At 49.9% G+C, this 14,008-nt stretch overlaps 1 protein-coding gene across 4 annotated transcripts in view; it reads right to left on the reverse strand.

The window, feature by feature from the left end:
- The window catches only part of AZIN2 (antizyme inhibitor 2), a 31,727-nt gene extending 19,512 nt beyond the window's left edge, over window positions 1–12,215 (reverse strand). For 2 of the 4 annotated variants that reach the window (XM_072973966.1, XM_031683540.2), the window contains exons 1-9: window positions 12,069–12,215; window positions 11,855–11,975; window positions 11,045–11,216; window positions 9,335–9,508; window positions 5,604–5,776; window positions 4,507–4,641; window positions 3,585–3,750; window positions 1,875–2,037; window positions 591–703 (exon numbers count right to left, since the gene is read on the reverse strand). In XM_072973966.1, coding sequence (XP_072830067.1) covers window positions 591–703; window positions 1,875–2,037; window positions 3,585–3,750; window positions 4,507–4,641; window positions 5,604–5,776; window positions 9,335–9,508; window positions 11,045–11,149 — 1,029 coding nt within the window. In that variant the 5' untranslated portion in view covers window positions 11,150–11,216; window positions 11,855–11,975; window positions 12,069–12,215. 4 annotated transcript variants of the gene reach the window in all.
- Window positions 12,216–14,008: the final 1,793 nt, after the last annotated feature.

Here is a 14,008-nt window from a genome sequence, read left to right on the forward strand (position 1 = left end):
AGTTCCTTTCCCTTCTTAACAATGCCCAGTAAAGTGGCCAGAGGTCGTGGGCTGGATTCCGCAGACTAGGAGGAATGTTCTGTCTATTCCTGTCCCCTTGTCAATAGGGAAAAACCCATTCAAGATGAACTGCTGCTTTTACTTCTAGGAATTAACTCTAGAGCCATGATCAGAGAGGGGTGTCAAGATAGACCCACCGAGCTCAAAAACAGGAAACCAAATGGCCAATCACTAGAGTCAGATTGGTTAAAATATCAGGTAGTCGTCAGGAAGCACGGTATCAAAGATGGGTTAATGGTGTGGAAGAGCTACACCCCATATTACACGAAAAAAATCAGGTTACAAATCGATGTGATCCCAACTTTATAGGGAAAAAGTATAATGTGTTTTTTAAAGATTGAAAAGAAATCTAACATTCAGAGAATCTATCTCTTCATGGTGGAATTATGGGTGAAAACCTTTTCATCCTTATTACCTATTTTCTACAGTGAATATGTTTTACTTTTTAAAAATTAGATAATAGTACACAGAAGAATGTTATTTAAATGCACACACACCGCTGAACACAGGCCTGGGTTGGGTAGGCTCACCTTCTGCGAGATGGGGGTAGGGCAGGTGTTGTCAAACAGGACTGAGCTGAAGATTCCATACACGCCCTCGTGGAGGTGGTACACGATGGTCTTGGGGGCGGAACCGGTTTCCTCTGCAGGGAGGGGAGAGGTCGGGGCAGCACAAGCAGCAGTGTGAGGGGCCGAACAGTGGCCGGCTCGGCAGAGCTCAGGTTACTGAAAAGAAAGGACTAACCCTTTTTCAGCTATGGGGTGGCTCCTGCCTCCTCCTGTGACAGGAGGTTCACTGCTGCATTGGAAATACCTTGCAGCTGAGCAACCCTGCTGAGGACACACTCCCTGCCTGCATCTGAGCCCCCTCAATGCCCCAGCAAAGGCAGAAAGAAAAGCAGCCCACCCAAGCCCAAAACCCCAAGAGGTTAAACCACCTGCTCAGAGGCACATGATGGGGCAGTGCGTGAGCTGGAATGAGAAGCCAGGTCTCCTGGCTAATAGGATAATCCCCCAGATCCATAAAGGAGGCCAGAATTCCATCACTACACACACACACACGTATACACACACACACACACACACACACACACAGACCATCACCCCTCCACATGGATTCTCCCTGGGGAAGAGTACACAAGCTCTCCTGCCTGGAGGCCCCAGAGCAGAGAACAAAGCCCCGAGATCAGAGTCAACCTCTCATTCAAGGGCCTGCTGGGAGGACTGAACTATCTGGAAGGTCAGGGAAGAGCACTAATGTTGGCCGTGTGGGCAGAGGAGACTTGAGTCAGCCCACGTGGACTTGAACCCCAGCACTGCTCCTTATCAACTGTGTGACCTTGGGCTAGTGACTCAGCCTTTCCTTGCCTACGTTCTGTCATCTGTAAAGTGGGCTTAGACAAATATAAGTTGTCATTAATTATTTTCATTATGTTACGAGAAGCAGTTGGGTGAGTAAGAGCCTGTACATTGGAGAGAAGACAAATATGGGTCAAATGCAGGCTTTACCACTTACTAGCTATTAAAAAATTCACTTGTATTCTCTCTAGCTCTTAATTTCCTCATTTGTACAACGGGGTTAATCAAATGTCTAATTCTCCCTCAGGTTGCTTTGATCTCAATCTTCATAAAATAGAAACGTGCATAGGGGGAAAAAAGATGCTAAATGACTGTCTTGGGAGTGAGGAGATGTGATTATAAATTTCCCTAAAGCAAGGACCCAGTCTCCAGAGTCCCCCAGCCCCTAAAGCCAGACCCTGCTCAGCCAGCCACTGTCCCTGCCTTCAGGGGCTCAGCTGCCCACCTGGCACCTACCTTCCCTGCCAGGCTGGTCCAGAAGAACCTCCTTCTTGGCGATGATGCTGACTGCCAAGGTGAAGGCCGAGGTCACATAGTAGCGCCCCAGCTTGGCAAGGATGTCCACACCACAGCCCTCTGGGAAGTACAGGTCCAAGGCTGAGTTGATCACAGAAGCAATCTGGTAATACGGGGGTGGGGAGACAATCACACATTTGAAATGTGGGGTTGATGCTGAAGACTTGCTACAGCTTCAAATATATTTCTTGAAAGCCTCTTTGATTTCACAAAGAATGACTTGGCATCTGCTAAGGCCCCAGCTGGTAACTGCAGACAGCTGGCCAAGAAGGTAAGCAGAGACAGAGCTGGGTCAAGCCCCTCACACTTGTGTAAATCACCCTCTCAATGCTCCCACAATGGGAAAAGGAACTTCTTTAAATTTATTTTTTATTTTTCCCCTTAATGGGGGCACCGGGGATTGAACCCAGGACCTCGTATACACCAAGCACGCACTCTACCACGAAGCTATACCCGTCCCCTGGGAAAAGGCACTCTTAATCTAACACTTGGTATCAGATTCCAGAAGCCCTGATGTGGAGCTTCTTTCACAAATAACCAATATGTTAAATAACAGTTTTTTTTTTACAGAAAATACAGTGAAGGAAAAAGATCAAAGTCATCCCTAATTTTATCACCCAGGTTAACCTAATCAAGTAGCTCCTGGGGGGTGGGAAGGGACAGACTGTGATTTCAAAACATAGAATAGATAAACAAGATTACACTGTATAGTACAGGGAAATATATACAAGATCTTATGGTAGCTCACAGAGAAAGAAGTGTGACAATGAATTTATATATGTTCATGTATAACTGAAAAATTGTGCTCTACACTGGAATTTGACACAACATTGTAAAATGATTATAACTCAATAAAAGTGTTAAAAAGAAGAAGCTCCTTTGATTCTCGATTTTTTTTATTATTAACATGATAGGGCCATACGTGTATGCTTTTATAATCTATTATTTCAATAAACTGAATGACTTCCCCATGTGTGTAAATGTTTTCACCATAAAAATATACCATAACTTGGTTAACCAATCCCCGAGTGTTAGATGGACCAGGGAAGTCTTCTGTTATGAACTAGGCTGCAATGCTCATCTTTGAAGCTAATTCTTTGTCTCCATCACATTATTTTCTTAGGGTGGGTTCCACGATGTGAATGTCCCAGGACGAAGCACTTACTAGGGGAAAGCGACCCCTAGTGGTTGAAGTGGGGATTGCAATAACACCTTTTCCCTGATTTCATGTTACCGATACGGAAACAGATGGACTGGGAGTGGACAGAAGGTTGGCTTTTCCTTCCCTTGCCCTCCAACCTGATTTCTCATCAGCCCACTGGAGGGTGAAGAGGGCATACTCAGACCCTCAAAGAGCCTTATGACTTATGCAAATATAGCCTGATTAAGCCTCAAATATGTGCATGGCGGGAGTCAGGCAAAGCTGGGTGTGTAGCCAGCTTTGCCATGGAACCAGGAAGTAAAGTAACCTCTGTGAGCCTCAGTTTGCTCAGCTTTAACACAGGGTTAATGATAAGATAGCTCAGGTAAAGCACCAAGCACGTAGCACCTGGGACCCACTCACAGTGAGCTCAAGGATCATTATAACCCTCCCTGCTTTCACCCCCACCCCCACCAAGCTCGGTGTGACACTTGCAACCCCAGGGTTACCTCGTCGAATCTCATTTTAGCTCCTTCCACTCCAGGAAAGCCGCCACCGAGGTCCAGGATGTGCATCCTGTGCCCCAGCTCAGCGCCCATTTCAAAGACGAGCCGGGCATCCGAAATGGACTTGGCAAAGGCCTGTGGGTCAGGACAGCCACTGCCAATGTGAAAACTGGGAAGAGAGGAAGAGCCTCGGCTTACATGCAGGACCGCAAGTACCCACCACGTCAGCCCTAGCCGGGAGCAACCTCAGACAAGCACACTGGACACTGTGCCTATTTTCCAGATGTAGTGATTAAGGGCCTAAAAGGTTAAATGTGTTGCCAAGGGCCAAGTAGCAAGTGAGGAGTAGACAGGAGACTAGAGCAAAGGTCCCTTGGCACTGGGTGCCTCACCCATCCCTCCATGCTGCCCCTAGGGCTAAGCCTTCTGGGATGAGGGCTAGGGCCCCAGAGTCAGCCAGATCTGATGTACATTCAAGCAGTGTGGCCTGCCCATGCTTTAGTTTCCCCATCTGTAAAGTGGGGATAAGATTCCACAGCATTTAGCACAATGAAGCATTTAGCCCAGTGCCTGGCACATCCTAAGTCCAGAATAAAGGAAAGCTATATTATTAGGTCCTCCATATCCCTCCCAGAAAACAGGCAGAGCCAAGGTGGACGACCTTTGGCCTCAGGTTGGGAAAACTCCTGCAAAGAAGGGTCCCTCCTAGATCCTCCTGGGACAGGACCTTCTGGGGATTGTGGGGTTGGGGCAGTGGGACAATCTAAACCTTCTTTCTTAAAGGGAGGAAACTCTCAAGTGGCAGAATTCCAGGCCCAGGGACAGGCCGGCCTTGGTGGCCCCAGGGGAGGTCTCACACAGAACTGGTCAATTCCCAGGAAAGAAGTGGGCATGGGTGGGGATGGCGGAGCTCCAGGGCACTTACCTCACACCCACCACCTCAACATGGTCTCTCTTGGCATTTTCAAGCAGGTGTCTGCAGGATTTCAGTGACGCACCGAATTTGAGGCTCAGGCGGCTCAGGGAGTGGGAGTCATCAGTAGCAATGCTCAGAACCATCCTGAGGAGACACACAGTGCACCTCTGCAGGGGGACCCTGCCTCCCCCACCCCAACCACATCTTCCCTGAGTCAAGGGGGGTGAACCCTCATGGCTCAGAGCTACCCAACCCCATAGGGCCCTGACCCCTTCCTCCCCCTGCACAGCCTGTCAGCCTCTGAGTCCTGTCCAATCAGTTCCCTAAACATCCCTGGGCACTTCCCTGGGGCCTCTGCCCTGGTCCCAACCTCACTAGTTCTCCCCTGGGCAGCCCTGCTTCCTCTGAATCAGCCTTTACACCAGCCGGCCTTTTCCAGCTTTTTTGTGTGAGGGGACTATTTATTTAAACACAGTCTTATTGAGAACCCTGACATCCCCAGTATGTCAAACAGACAAAATGGAACCTAAGGCCCCCCTAGAAACCCCAGAGTGTCCAGTGACCAAGTGAGAGCCACATCCTGAGCAAAATGTCCAGCCCTGACCCCCTCCAAAGCCCACGTGCATTGAGCCCCTGCCCCGTGACTAGCGTCATTCACTTCTCCTCCACCCCTCGCACGTGGTGTGTTCCAGCTTATCCCTCAAATTTCTGCTTATCCCTCAAATGCCCCGTGTGCTGCTTCTGACCTTCATGCATTTGCTCGTGTGATGCACTATTTATGCCCTCCCCAGATGCTGTTCACTCCTCAAGACCTACCTCAAATGCCACTTCCTCCGTGAAACTTTCCCGACCACCCCTCTTGCTCCTTCTGCCGTGACTTTGACCTCCAGAGTACCGTGGGTTGGCTCTGCCTGGGCAGTTATCCATCATTCCTACCTCTGTCCTAGTCAGGCTCTGGCATCCTGGGTCCAGTCCAGGAGTGTCTGCCCAACCTCCTGTGACTGTGGCCGTGTCCAGGGCAGGGTCCTCAGCCCCAACCCTACTCCACCCGCTCCCTCCACCCTCATGCACAGCCTGGCCTCCCACATGAGTGGTTCTCAGCTTACTTGGCACTGGGGTGGCTTTTTACCACCTTCGCCAGCTCCATCTCGTTGTCAAAGCTCAGCAGCTGGACCCCATGCTTGGCAGCATACTTGATCTGTGCAATTTGCTTACAGGGGCTGGCGTAGATGATCTTACTGGCAGGGACACCAATATGCTGGACCAACTCCATCTCTGCCTGTGGGGTTCCAAAGGTGGTGGTCAGGAAGTGCCAGGGCCTGCTGGGCCCACAAAGGCCAAGGAAGCACAGTTGAGGGGCAGAGTCACAGCTATGCCTGGGGGAGGTACTTAAGAAGTGGGCCTCACTTTTAGACAACAGATACACAAAAACCAGGACTCCTGCTGGTTCACCATTGACAAGGAGGGCTGCCACGTACAGCTGTGCAGGTGGTGAACTGCACAGTTCCAGGGAGGGAGGGATCCCATTCAGAGAATACATGGTGGATTTGTATGTTTATTACAACTTCCCAATAGTAAAGCAACTCGCTCTAACAAAACATCTCACTCAGTGTATTCACAATAATGACATGTCTTAAGGAAGGGATACATATTCTAGTTCACACAAAGGCACTATCAGATTCATGGTGGCCCAGAAAACAGGTTTCTGACACATTTTTCTGGCAGAATTAAATGTTTAGAGAATACCATTTGATATATTAGAAAGTTCAACCGACCAAGAGTCTTTTTGACACAGGTAATCCAAGACCCAGAGACCTGCTTTGTGTATGGCACTGGGATGGGTGGCTCCAGTAAGGCCCTCTCCCCACGGGGCCTCCTCTTCCGCAACTTTCCAGAACAGTGCTCCACCCGATTGCTGCATTAATGATACAGACAACGATGATGATGGTGGTGACAGCAACCACAGTCACTGAGCACCTACCACAAGCAGGCACCGAATGTGATGCTTTTTAAAAATATTTTTAAGTTTACTTTTTATTTTTTGAAGAGTGACTATGTATTTAGATTGGTTTTATTTCAGGGGGTAGGTAATTAGGTTTATTTATTCCTTTATTTTTAGAGGAGGTATTGGAGATTGAACCCAGGACCTTGTGCATGCTAAGCATGCGCTCTACCACTTAAGCTATACCCTCCCCCACCCTAATGTGATGCTTTACATCTCTGGGGATGTTGGTAAGAGGACATTCCTTGGTATGACGGATGAGAGGAGGTCAGGAAATAATGGCTTAAGGAGTGGGAACCAAGGGAAAGAGACAAGTGAGTGCAGACAAGCAAGTGTGAACAACTCGGTTTGGCCATAAAGAGGGAGCAAGATTGGGGTGGGGATGATGTGGTGCCCAGGAGGATGCTGAGGGAGACAGCAAGAAAGGGCAAGGGATGGGGCAGGAAAGATGGCACAAGGTCCTTGGGACAGTGGGCGTGTGGACCTGAGCCCCGTACAAGGCACGGCTGGTGCCCTTGACCCTGGAGTCTGCCTGATGTTTATCTATACACACAGCCCCAGCTTAGACCTCACTCTAGGTCAGTGTCCACCAAGGCATGGTGCTGTACAGCGTGGCCACCAGCTCCGGCCAACCAGAAGAGGGCAGCCTCGGCCTTCTAAGAAAAGCTGTGCCTCCCTGAGCCACCTCTCAGTCTGGGCACCCAAGGGCTACATGAGCCCACGTACAGGGAGGGACCCCAGCTCCACCACTTCCTGCCCGAGGACCTTGGAGAAGACAGCAGCAGTAGAGTCTGAGACCCCTAGCCATACTCAAGCGGGCCCTTCCCAGTGCCTCCCTCAACCTCTGTGCCACCTTTCCTCACATAGTAAATGTTTCTCACCGGGCTGTTGTCAGAACCACGGTAATAATAATTACCTCACAGGGTTCTTGCGAGAATAAAATGAGATCATGTACAGAAAACACTTGGCAAAGCTCCTAGCACAAGAGTGCTCAGCAAATGGTAGATGCTTTTAACGTCCCCCACTGACTTCAAGGTCATGTCCTAACACCCCATGGCTCTGCTCTTTGGAGGCCAGCTCTGAAGCTTGAGGGCCAGGCACAGTGCCCCACCACTGGGTTTCCAGAAACGCAGGACTCTAGTCAGTGGGGTTTGGTCCTGTTTTTCACCCCTAGACCAAGGGGGCTGGAAAAGGGTCCCTGTCCTCCTTTGCCAGAGCAGAAGCCCGGTGTGCTGCAGAGGGGAGGTCCTGGCTCTACTCTCAGCAAGCTGTGTGCAGCTGGCCCCCAATTTCCTCAACTGCAAAATGATAATCTCTCCCCCAGGAACCTCATGTGAGGCACACACGAAACTAGGCGTGCAAAGCAAGAGCTGAAGCAAAGGGGCTTTGTGGGTGGCACGACAGAGACTCACCTACCACTAAGGACAGTAATACACGTCTCTGATAAAGATGAACCTGCTCGTTGTGACCACCCGCTGTGGTGCACACCTCTCTCCACCTGGAATCCCTCCAGCCCTGTCATCTTGCCCAGGTGAGCTTTCCTCCTATCTCCTCCAGGATCCTTTCCTAGAATCCTCTGCACAACACCTAGCCACATTGCTGACCACGGTTTAAAAGGGGTTCCCCCTCAAAACAATCGTTATTAACCATTAAAAAAAATAACAGTAATGACAGTATCACAAGTCAACACCCACCAGGCTTGCTCCCACCTCAGGGCCTTTGCACTTTCTGTTCTCTCTGCCTGAAATGCCCTTCCCCCAGTTATCTACCTGGTTTGATCCTTTGCTTCCTTCAGGTCTGTGTTCAAATTCCAGTGAAGCTTTCCCTGGCTAACCTATCTAAATATATAATCCTTTCTCTCAACATCCATGTCTCTTTCCTACCTCCCTTCCCTGCTTTAATATTCTCCACAGCATTTGCTACCTAAAATACCATAGATTTTCATTGTTTAACTTGTTTGTTCTTTAGGAAGTATGCTCCATGATAGAAGGATCTTTTTGTTTTGTTCACTTGTTCATTCCTTACCTAGAAAAGTACTTGGCCCCACAGTAGGTGCTCAATAAATGAACAAGTATGTCCAAAGCTGTACTCTGAGGAAATGTCATAGCTTAAGGCTTTTACCAAGAATAGAAATAAAATAGATAAGCTAAGCAGGCAACTCAAGGAAAACAGAGTCTGTTTTAATCAACACTGTCTTGCCAGCCCTCCCTAGCACCGTGTCTAGCACGTTGCAGGACTCCAGTGAATAGAGAATGATAGTTAATAAGCAAAGTAAACCTAAAGAGAGCAGGGGGAATTAAGATAACAGCATTAATCAAATCCAAAAGGCTGTAGAATTGGGAACAACAAAACTCTAAAAGGATTAGTTAAGAAAATGTACAGTCACACATTATTAAGATTATGAAAGAAAAATTCTAAAAATTTCCAAAAATTCTAAAATTCTCTGGGGCTCCCCAAGCCTACAGGACATTTGAGGCTCTGTGATCCAGCTCCAGTTCCTCCCCTCAATGATAAAAAGGTGGTTTGGTTTTGTTTCAATTAGAAAAATACCATGTATAGCTCTATGCCAAGAAGTCTGAAGATCTCCATTAAAAAGGAGACCCACCTGCCCAGGGACACAGCACATGTGGTTCCAGTTTGGAACTTCAAGGCTGCCAAATTCCATGCTTATTTCTCCCTCCCTCACCCCTTAAGCCCCTTCCAAGTGGTGGCCCTTCCCAGAGATCAGGGGCCAACTGCAGGTCACTCCTGCTTCCCTAGGTCCACCTGCAGCAGCCAGGCCATGTGTTTAGTAAGCAGCGGGGGTCAGTGTGCTGGTGTGGGGCAGAGGCTCACCTTGTTGGCACAGCTGAAGCCCAGCCCCAGCTCGGCCAGGACCTTCAGCACGCCTGGGCTGCTGTTGCACTTGACAGCGTAAAAGGGTCGGACTCGTGGCAGGCACTTCAGAAAGCAGAAGTGCTTCCTCACTACGGCACCCAGGTCGGCCACGAAGAAAGCAGCAACCTCATCCTGCACAACAAGAAGGGTGAATATGAGATCTCACCCAGCTCCCGCCTTGGGCTCCATCCACGATCCCCCCAAGTACCTCCTAAGGACCCTGCTCTAAAATTCTCTGGGGCTCCCCAAGCCTACAGGACATTTGAGGCTCTGTGATCCAGCTCCAGTCCCTCCCCTCATTGCAGCTCAAACTCTAGCTTTATCCTGATCATTTGCCCACCTCCCAGCCTTTATTCCCCACCCGCCGTGCCCTCCAGGGAGAATACCCTTCCCCAACAGGTGTCTGGCAAATGAGACCTAATCTACCTTCAAGTTTCAGCTGAAATGCCACCTTCCCCTAAACCAATAAGGAAACTCTCGCCACTGCATTTTGCACATGCTTCCAAAGTATCAGAACTGTGTATATACACATCTGTCTTCTCCAAAAAACAGATAAATTTCTTGAAGACCAAAGCTATGGCCTACAGCCACTGCCTTTCACATTTAGGTGCTCAGCGAAGCCTTGGTGTAGTCCCACTGCTACCACAAGCCATGACTGTGGACAGCTGGTTGCTGAGGGTTAACATATATGAGGCCATGGGTGACACCACACAACTTAAACCTTTCCTGGGACTCAGCTTCTCTTTTAGGCAACACTTTCTTTTACTGACACCCACTTGGTGTCTGACTAAGCATCCTTATGCAAGTATACCAAGGGACAGAGATGACCAGACAGGGGCTTGGGTCTGGAGGAAACTAATCCCTTATGCAGTTACAAGCCCATTCCATTAATGCTACACAGGACTTTCCACAAAATGCAGTAGGGGCCACAGAGAAGGAAAGTGCAAAATCTACCTGGGGCAATCAGGAAAAGGTGACAGGAAAGGGTGAGTAATAAGCAATGAGAAGAAATAGGTAAGAGGGAGAAAGGCTGGGAGAAGGGTGTTCCAGGCAGAAGGAAGAGTCTGGGCAAAGGACTGATAATGGAGCACATGGAATCATTCGGAAATATGAGGAGAGTAGTTCAGCTCTGACGGATATGTGCCGTGGGAAATATGTGCCATGGGAAAAGCCAGAATTGGGGCTATGAAGGCAGAGGGGTTCTGACTTGGATCCTGTAGGTAGTGAGAACCTGCCAAAGAATTCTGATTTTGAGCAGGGCTGTGCTAAACTTGAAGGGGTGCGATGTGTCAGGGAAAAGTTTAGGGGGCCTTTAGAGATGAGGCTTAAACAACAAAGTGAAGTTCCAGAAAAGCACACTGAAGGGTAATTTAAGGAGCTAAGTTCACAGAGCTTGGTGATGCCCAGGTGTGGGACGGGGAAGCGAAGACTCCCAGGTTCTGACCTAGAGGGCTGGGTGGATGGTGGTGGTATTGTTCATGAAAGAAGGGAACACAGGACGAGCAGGTCCGGGGACAAGGACCAGGAACTGGTGATGAAATAGCCTGTCTCTTGGAAATAGCAAGGATTGAATGCCAAATAAGTGAAAGAATAAGATGAGGGCCCTAGGGTGGGCGCTGGGCCTGCTGAGGGAGACAGAGGACCCATCCCCCACTCCCAGACCCTCACCTTGGTGGCCTGTGAGGCCCCCAGAGTGAGCTCCTCCAGCAGGTCTCGGGTGCTGAAGCCCTCCTCCACCATCACAAAGTCCGTTTCATTCAGGTAGCCAGCCATGCCGAGAAGCCGATGGGCTGGATGGAGCTGCCGCTTCCTCTGGCCGCCTTAAAAAGTATGCAACACACTGCGGGCAAGAGAGTGAGGGGGCTGCTGGGGGGCTGACCTCCCCTGCACCCCTCACTTCCCCTGGCCAAGGCACCCAGTCCTGTCACACCCAGCCCTCAGCACAAGCCTGCGGAGCTCTGGTTCACTGGGAAGACGGAGAATGATCAGGAATCCTGTACTAGGACTATGTATTATCTGCCTAGATGTCACTGCCTCTCCAAGCCTCAGTTTCTCCATCCGTAAAATGGATGAATTGTTTTGGCGATCCATTCCAGTTCTGAAATTCGAGTTTTGGTAAAATGGGAAAGAATGAGAGAGAAGGAGCAGGAAAGTCGAGTGGGGAAGTTTCCAAATGCTCCTCATCCTGACCACGCCCACCTAAAGTGGCTGCAGGTAGCTGTACCAAGGACTCTCAGCCAGAGTGCTTTCCATTGTGTGGCCTTGGGTACGTCCCATCCCCCTCTTGGAGCCTCAGTTTCCCCGTTTGTAAACAGAGGCCGGGCTGGTCCTGATGTGCTAGGATTCTAAGCGTGCATGGGGGCCCCCCATGGTGGGTGGGGACCCCGGGCTCCCTGGCAAGATCCGAAGACTGCGGTTCCGTATGGCTGATCCCTCCTGGGTGTAGATTCGAAGTCCCGCCCCCCTAAACCCCCTTACCAAGCCCCGTGCTCCTTCGCGGGGGCCAGAGCCAGGCGCGCTGCTAGGGGGGATCGCCGGTGACCTCAAAACTTGTGCAACACCCCAAGGAGGAGTGGCAGTTGCGGAGCCGAGGCCCCTGCTGAGAGGAGGCAAGAGGGGCCAGGGAGCAGGTCAACACTGGAGCCGAGGACGCCCGCTCCCCGAGGCTCCCGGAGCCACTCCCCGCACTGGCCTTAAAACGCATTTACACGGCTTCGGCCCATAGGTCTCCCCAGCGAGTGAATCGGATCCTCGGCGCCTCCTCTCGCTCGCTCCCCCAGGCTCCGGCCCCGCGGCCTGCGCCCCGCCCGCCCAGCAGCCACCGACCCCCACGCCACGCCTTCCTGCCGCCGCCCACTTATATAAGCCCCGCCCAGACCCCGCCCCTAGAGCTCAGGCCCCGCCTCCGCCCTGCGGCACCTCCGTAGCCCTGGTAACTGGGTGCCGCCATCCCATTGGTCGATTTCGACATAAAGCATTCAACTCTGCAAGACAACCCGGCAAACCTGAGCCTCAATCCTCCCGAGAAGCCTCCGCAGCCACCCTACGCTAGGAAATCGGAACTGCAGGGCCACCCTCTCAGAATCACGAGCGTCCACTAGGTGAGACGCTTAGCTCCTGGATCTTGGATCTTAGAGAGTGGGCAGGAAGCCAAGAGGTTTCCTGTTTGCTCCGGGAAGCCTTTTCTGTGACGACCTCATTTCAATGGTGCCTCTCCTCTTCTATCTGGTAAACTGCCCGCTCATCCCTGGAAGCCCAGGTCAAATAACTTCTCCTTGTATTACTTTTCTAGTAAAATTCTTTTTATTTAATTGCCTCTTCCAACATCGTCTCTGATTCCTCCAACTCAAAACCCAGCTGAAATAATCTTCAGAGATCCTTCCTGTGACATTCCCAACTGAGGGCAGTCCCTTCCTTCATCCTACCTTCTGATCGGACCAACTCCTACTCACCGCTCAAATCATATGTGTCTCCCTCTCCAAGAAGCGTCCTATGACTTCCTCAATGCAAAGCGTTTCTTCTCTTTTATACCTAATGAACTCATGCTCCTACACATCCATCAAAGCCCAGTATAATGTCACCTCCCCTGTTGAGCCTCCCATGATTTTCCTAACCTGAAGGAACAATGGAACTCACAGCATTTATATCTGTGTGGACTCCTCACTCTGTTGGCCTTTGTTACCTATCCTGTGAGATTCCTGTTTTTGCTTTAAACTTCTTTATACTTCCCAGCTAGTCTATGAGCTCCCAAGGGCAGGATCTGAGTGCCTGGCTCCTCAGAGCACCCAGCGCCTGGCATAAACAAGAGTACTGAGGAAGATTCAACATCTGTGCTACTAATCCAAAAGTTCTTCTCAAACAGTAATTGTACGGTAACAGCCAAGACATTTTTGAAAAAGAAGAAAGAGGACGTCCTCTACCAGATATCAAAATATTTTATAAAGCTATGGTCTTTAAAACCACATGGTGCTGGTGCTTGGAGAATTCAGTACACAATGAAGGCAGCATTTCAGATCAGCGGGGCCAAAGGGCTTTTAGTCTGACATATGGGTTCATGTCCCCTGTCAGGCGGTAGCTTCTTGAAAGCGAGAGGCGTTTCTTGTTCTGCACCTTGTACAACCTAATCAAAGCATGCTCAGCACACAAATGGCATAGAGTAGTGACCATGGAGTCTGGAAGAGACGTTTTCTGTTCTGCCCCCTGACCCCCAGCTTGGCCACAAACTGCTGGATATCCTTGGTTGGATCATTCTGCTGAGACCAGGGTCACTTCTGCCTGGCTTGATTTACCCATATGAACTGACAGGGTTCAGACTGAATGATTTCTCTGGGCCCTTCTGCCTGGAACATTTTTGCCTTCTATGCATAGGTATAGCCTTTCAGGAGGCAGTCACCTTTACTAAAAAGGTCATTTGCAGGTCCATGTTTTGAGAGGTTTGTAGTCATTTGTAGCATAGTATGAATTAGTGACTGAAGCTCTCCTAAGAACAAGCATCTCTTGATTGAGAGGGAGTAGATCTCAAAGGGAGTCCTCAAGAAAAGACAACAGTAAGAGGAGGGGAGGGACACCCAAACAAACTTTGGCTCTACTCTTTTTTCTAATCATTCTTTGAGCTGGCTGTATTTGGATGTC

This window comes from Vicugna pacos, chromosome 13 (genome assembly GCF_048564905.1).
Source record: "Vicugna pacos chromosome 13, VicPac4, whole genome shotgun sequence".
Taxonomy (NCBI): domain Eukaryota; kingdom Metazoa; phylum Chordata; class Mammalia; order Artiodactyla; family Camelidae; genus Vicugna; species Vicugna pacos.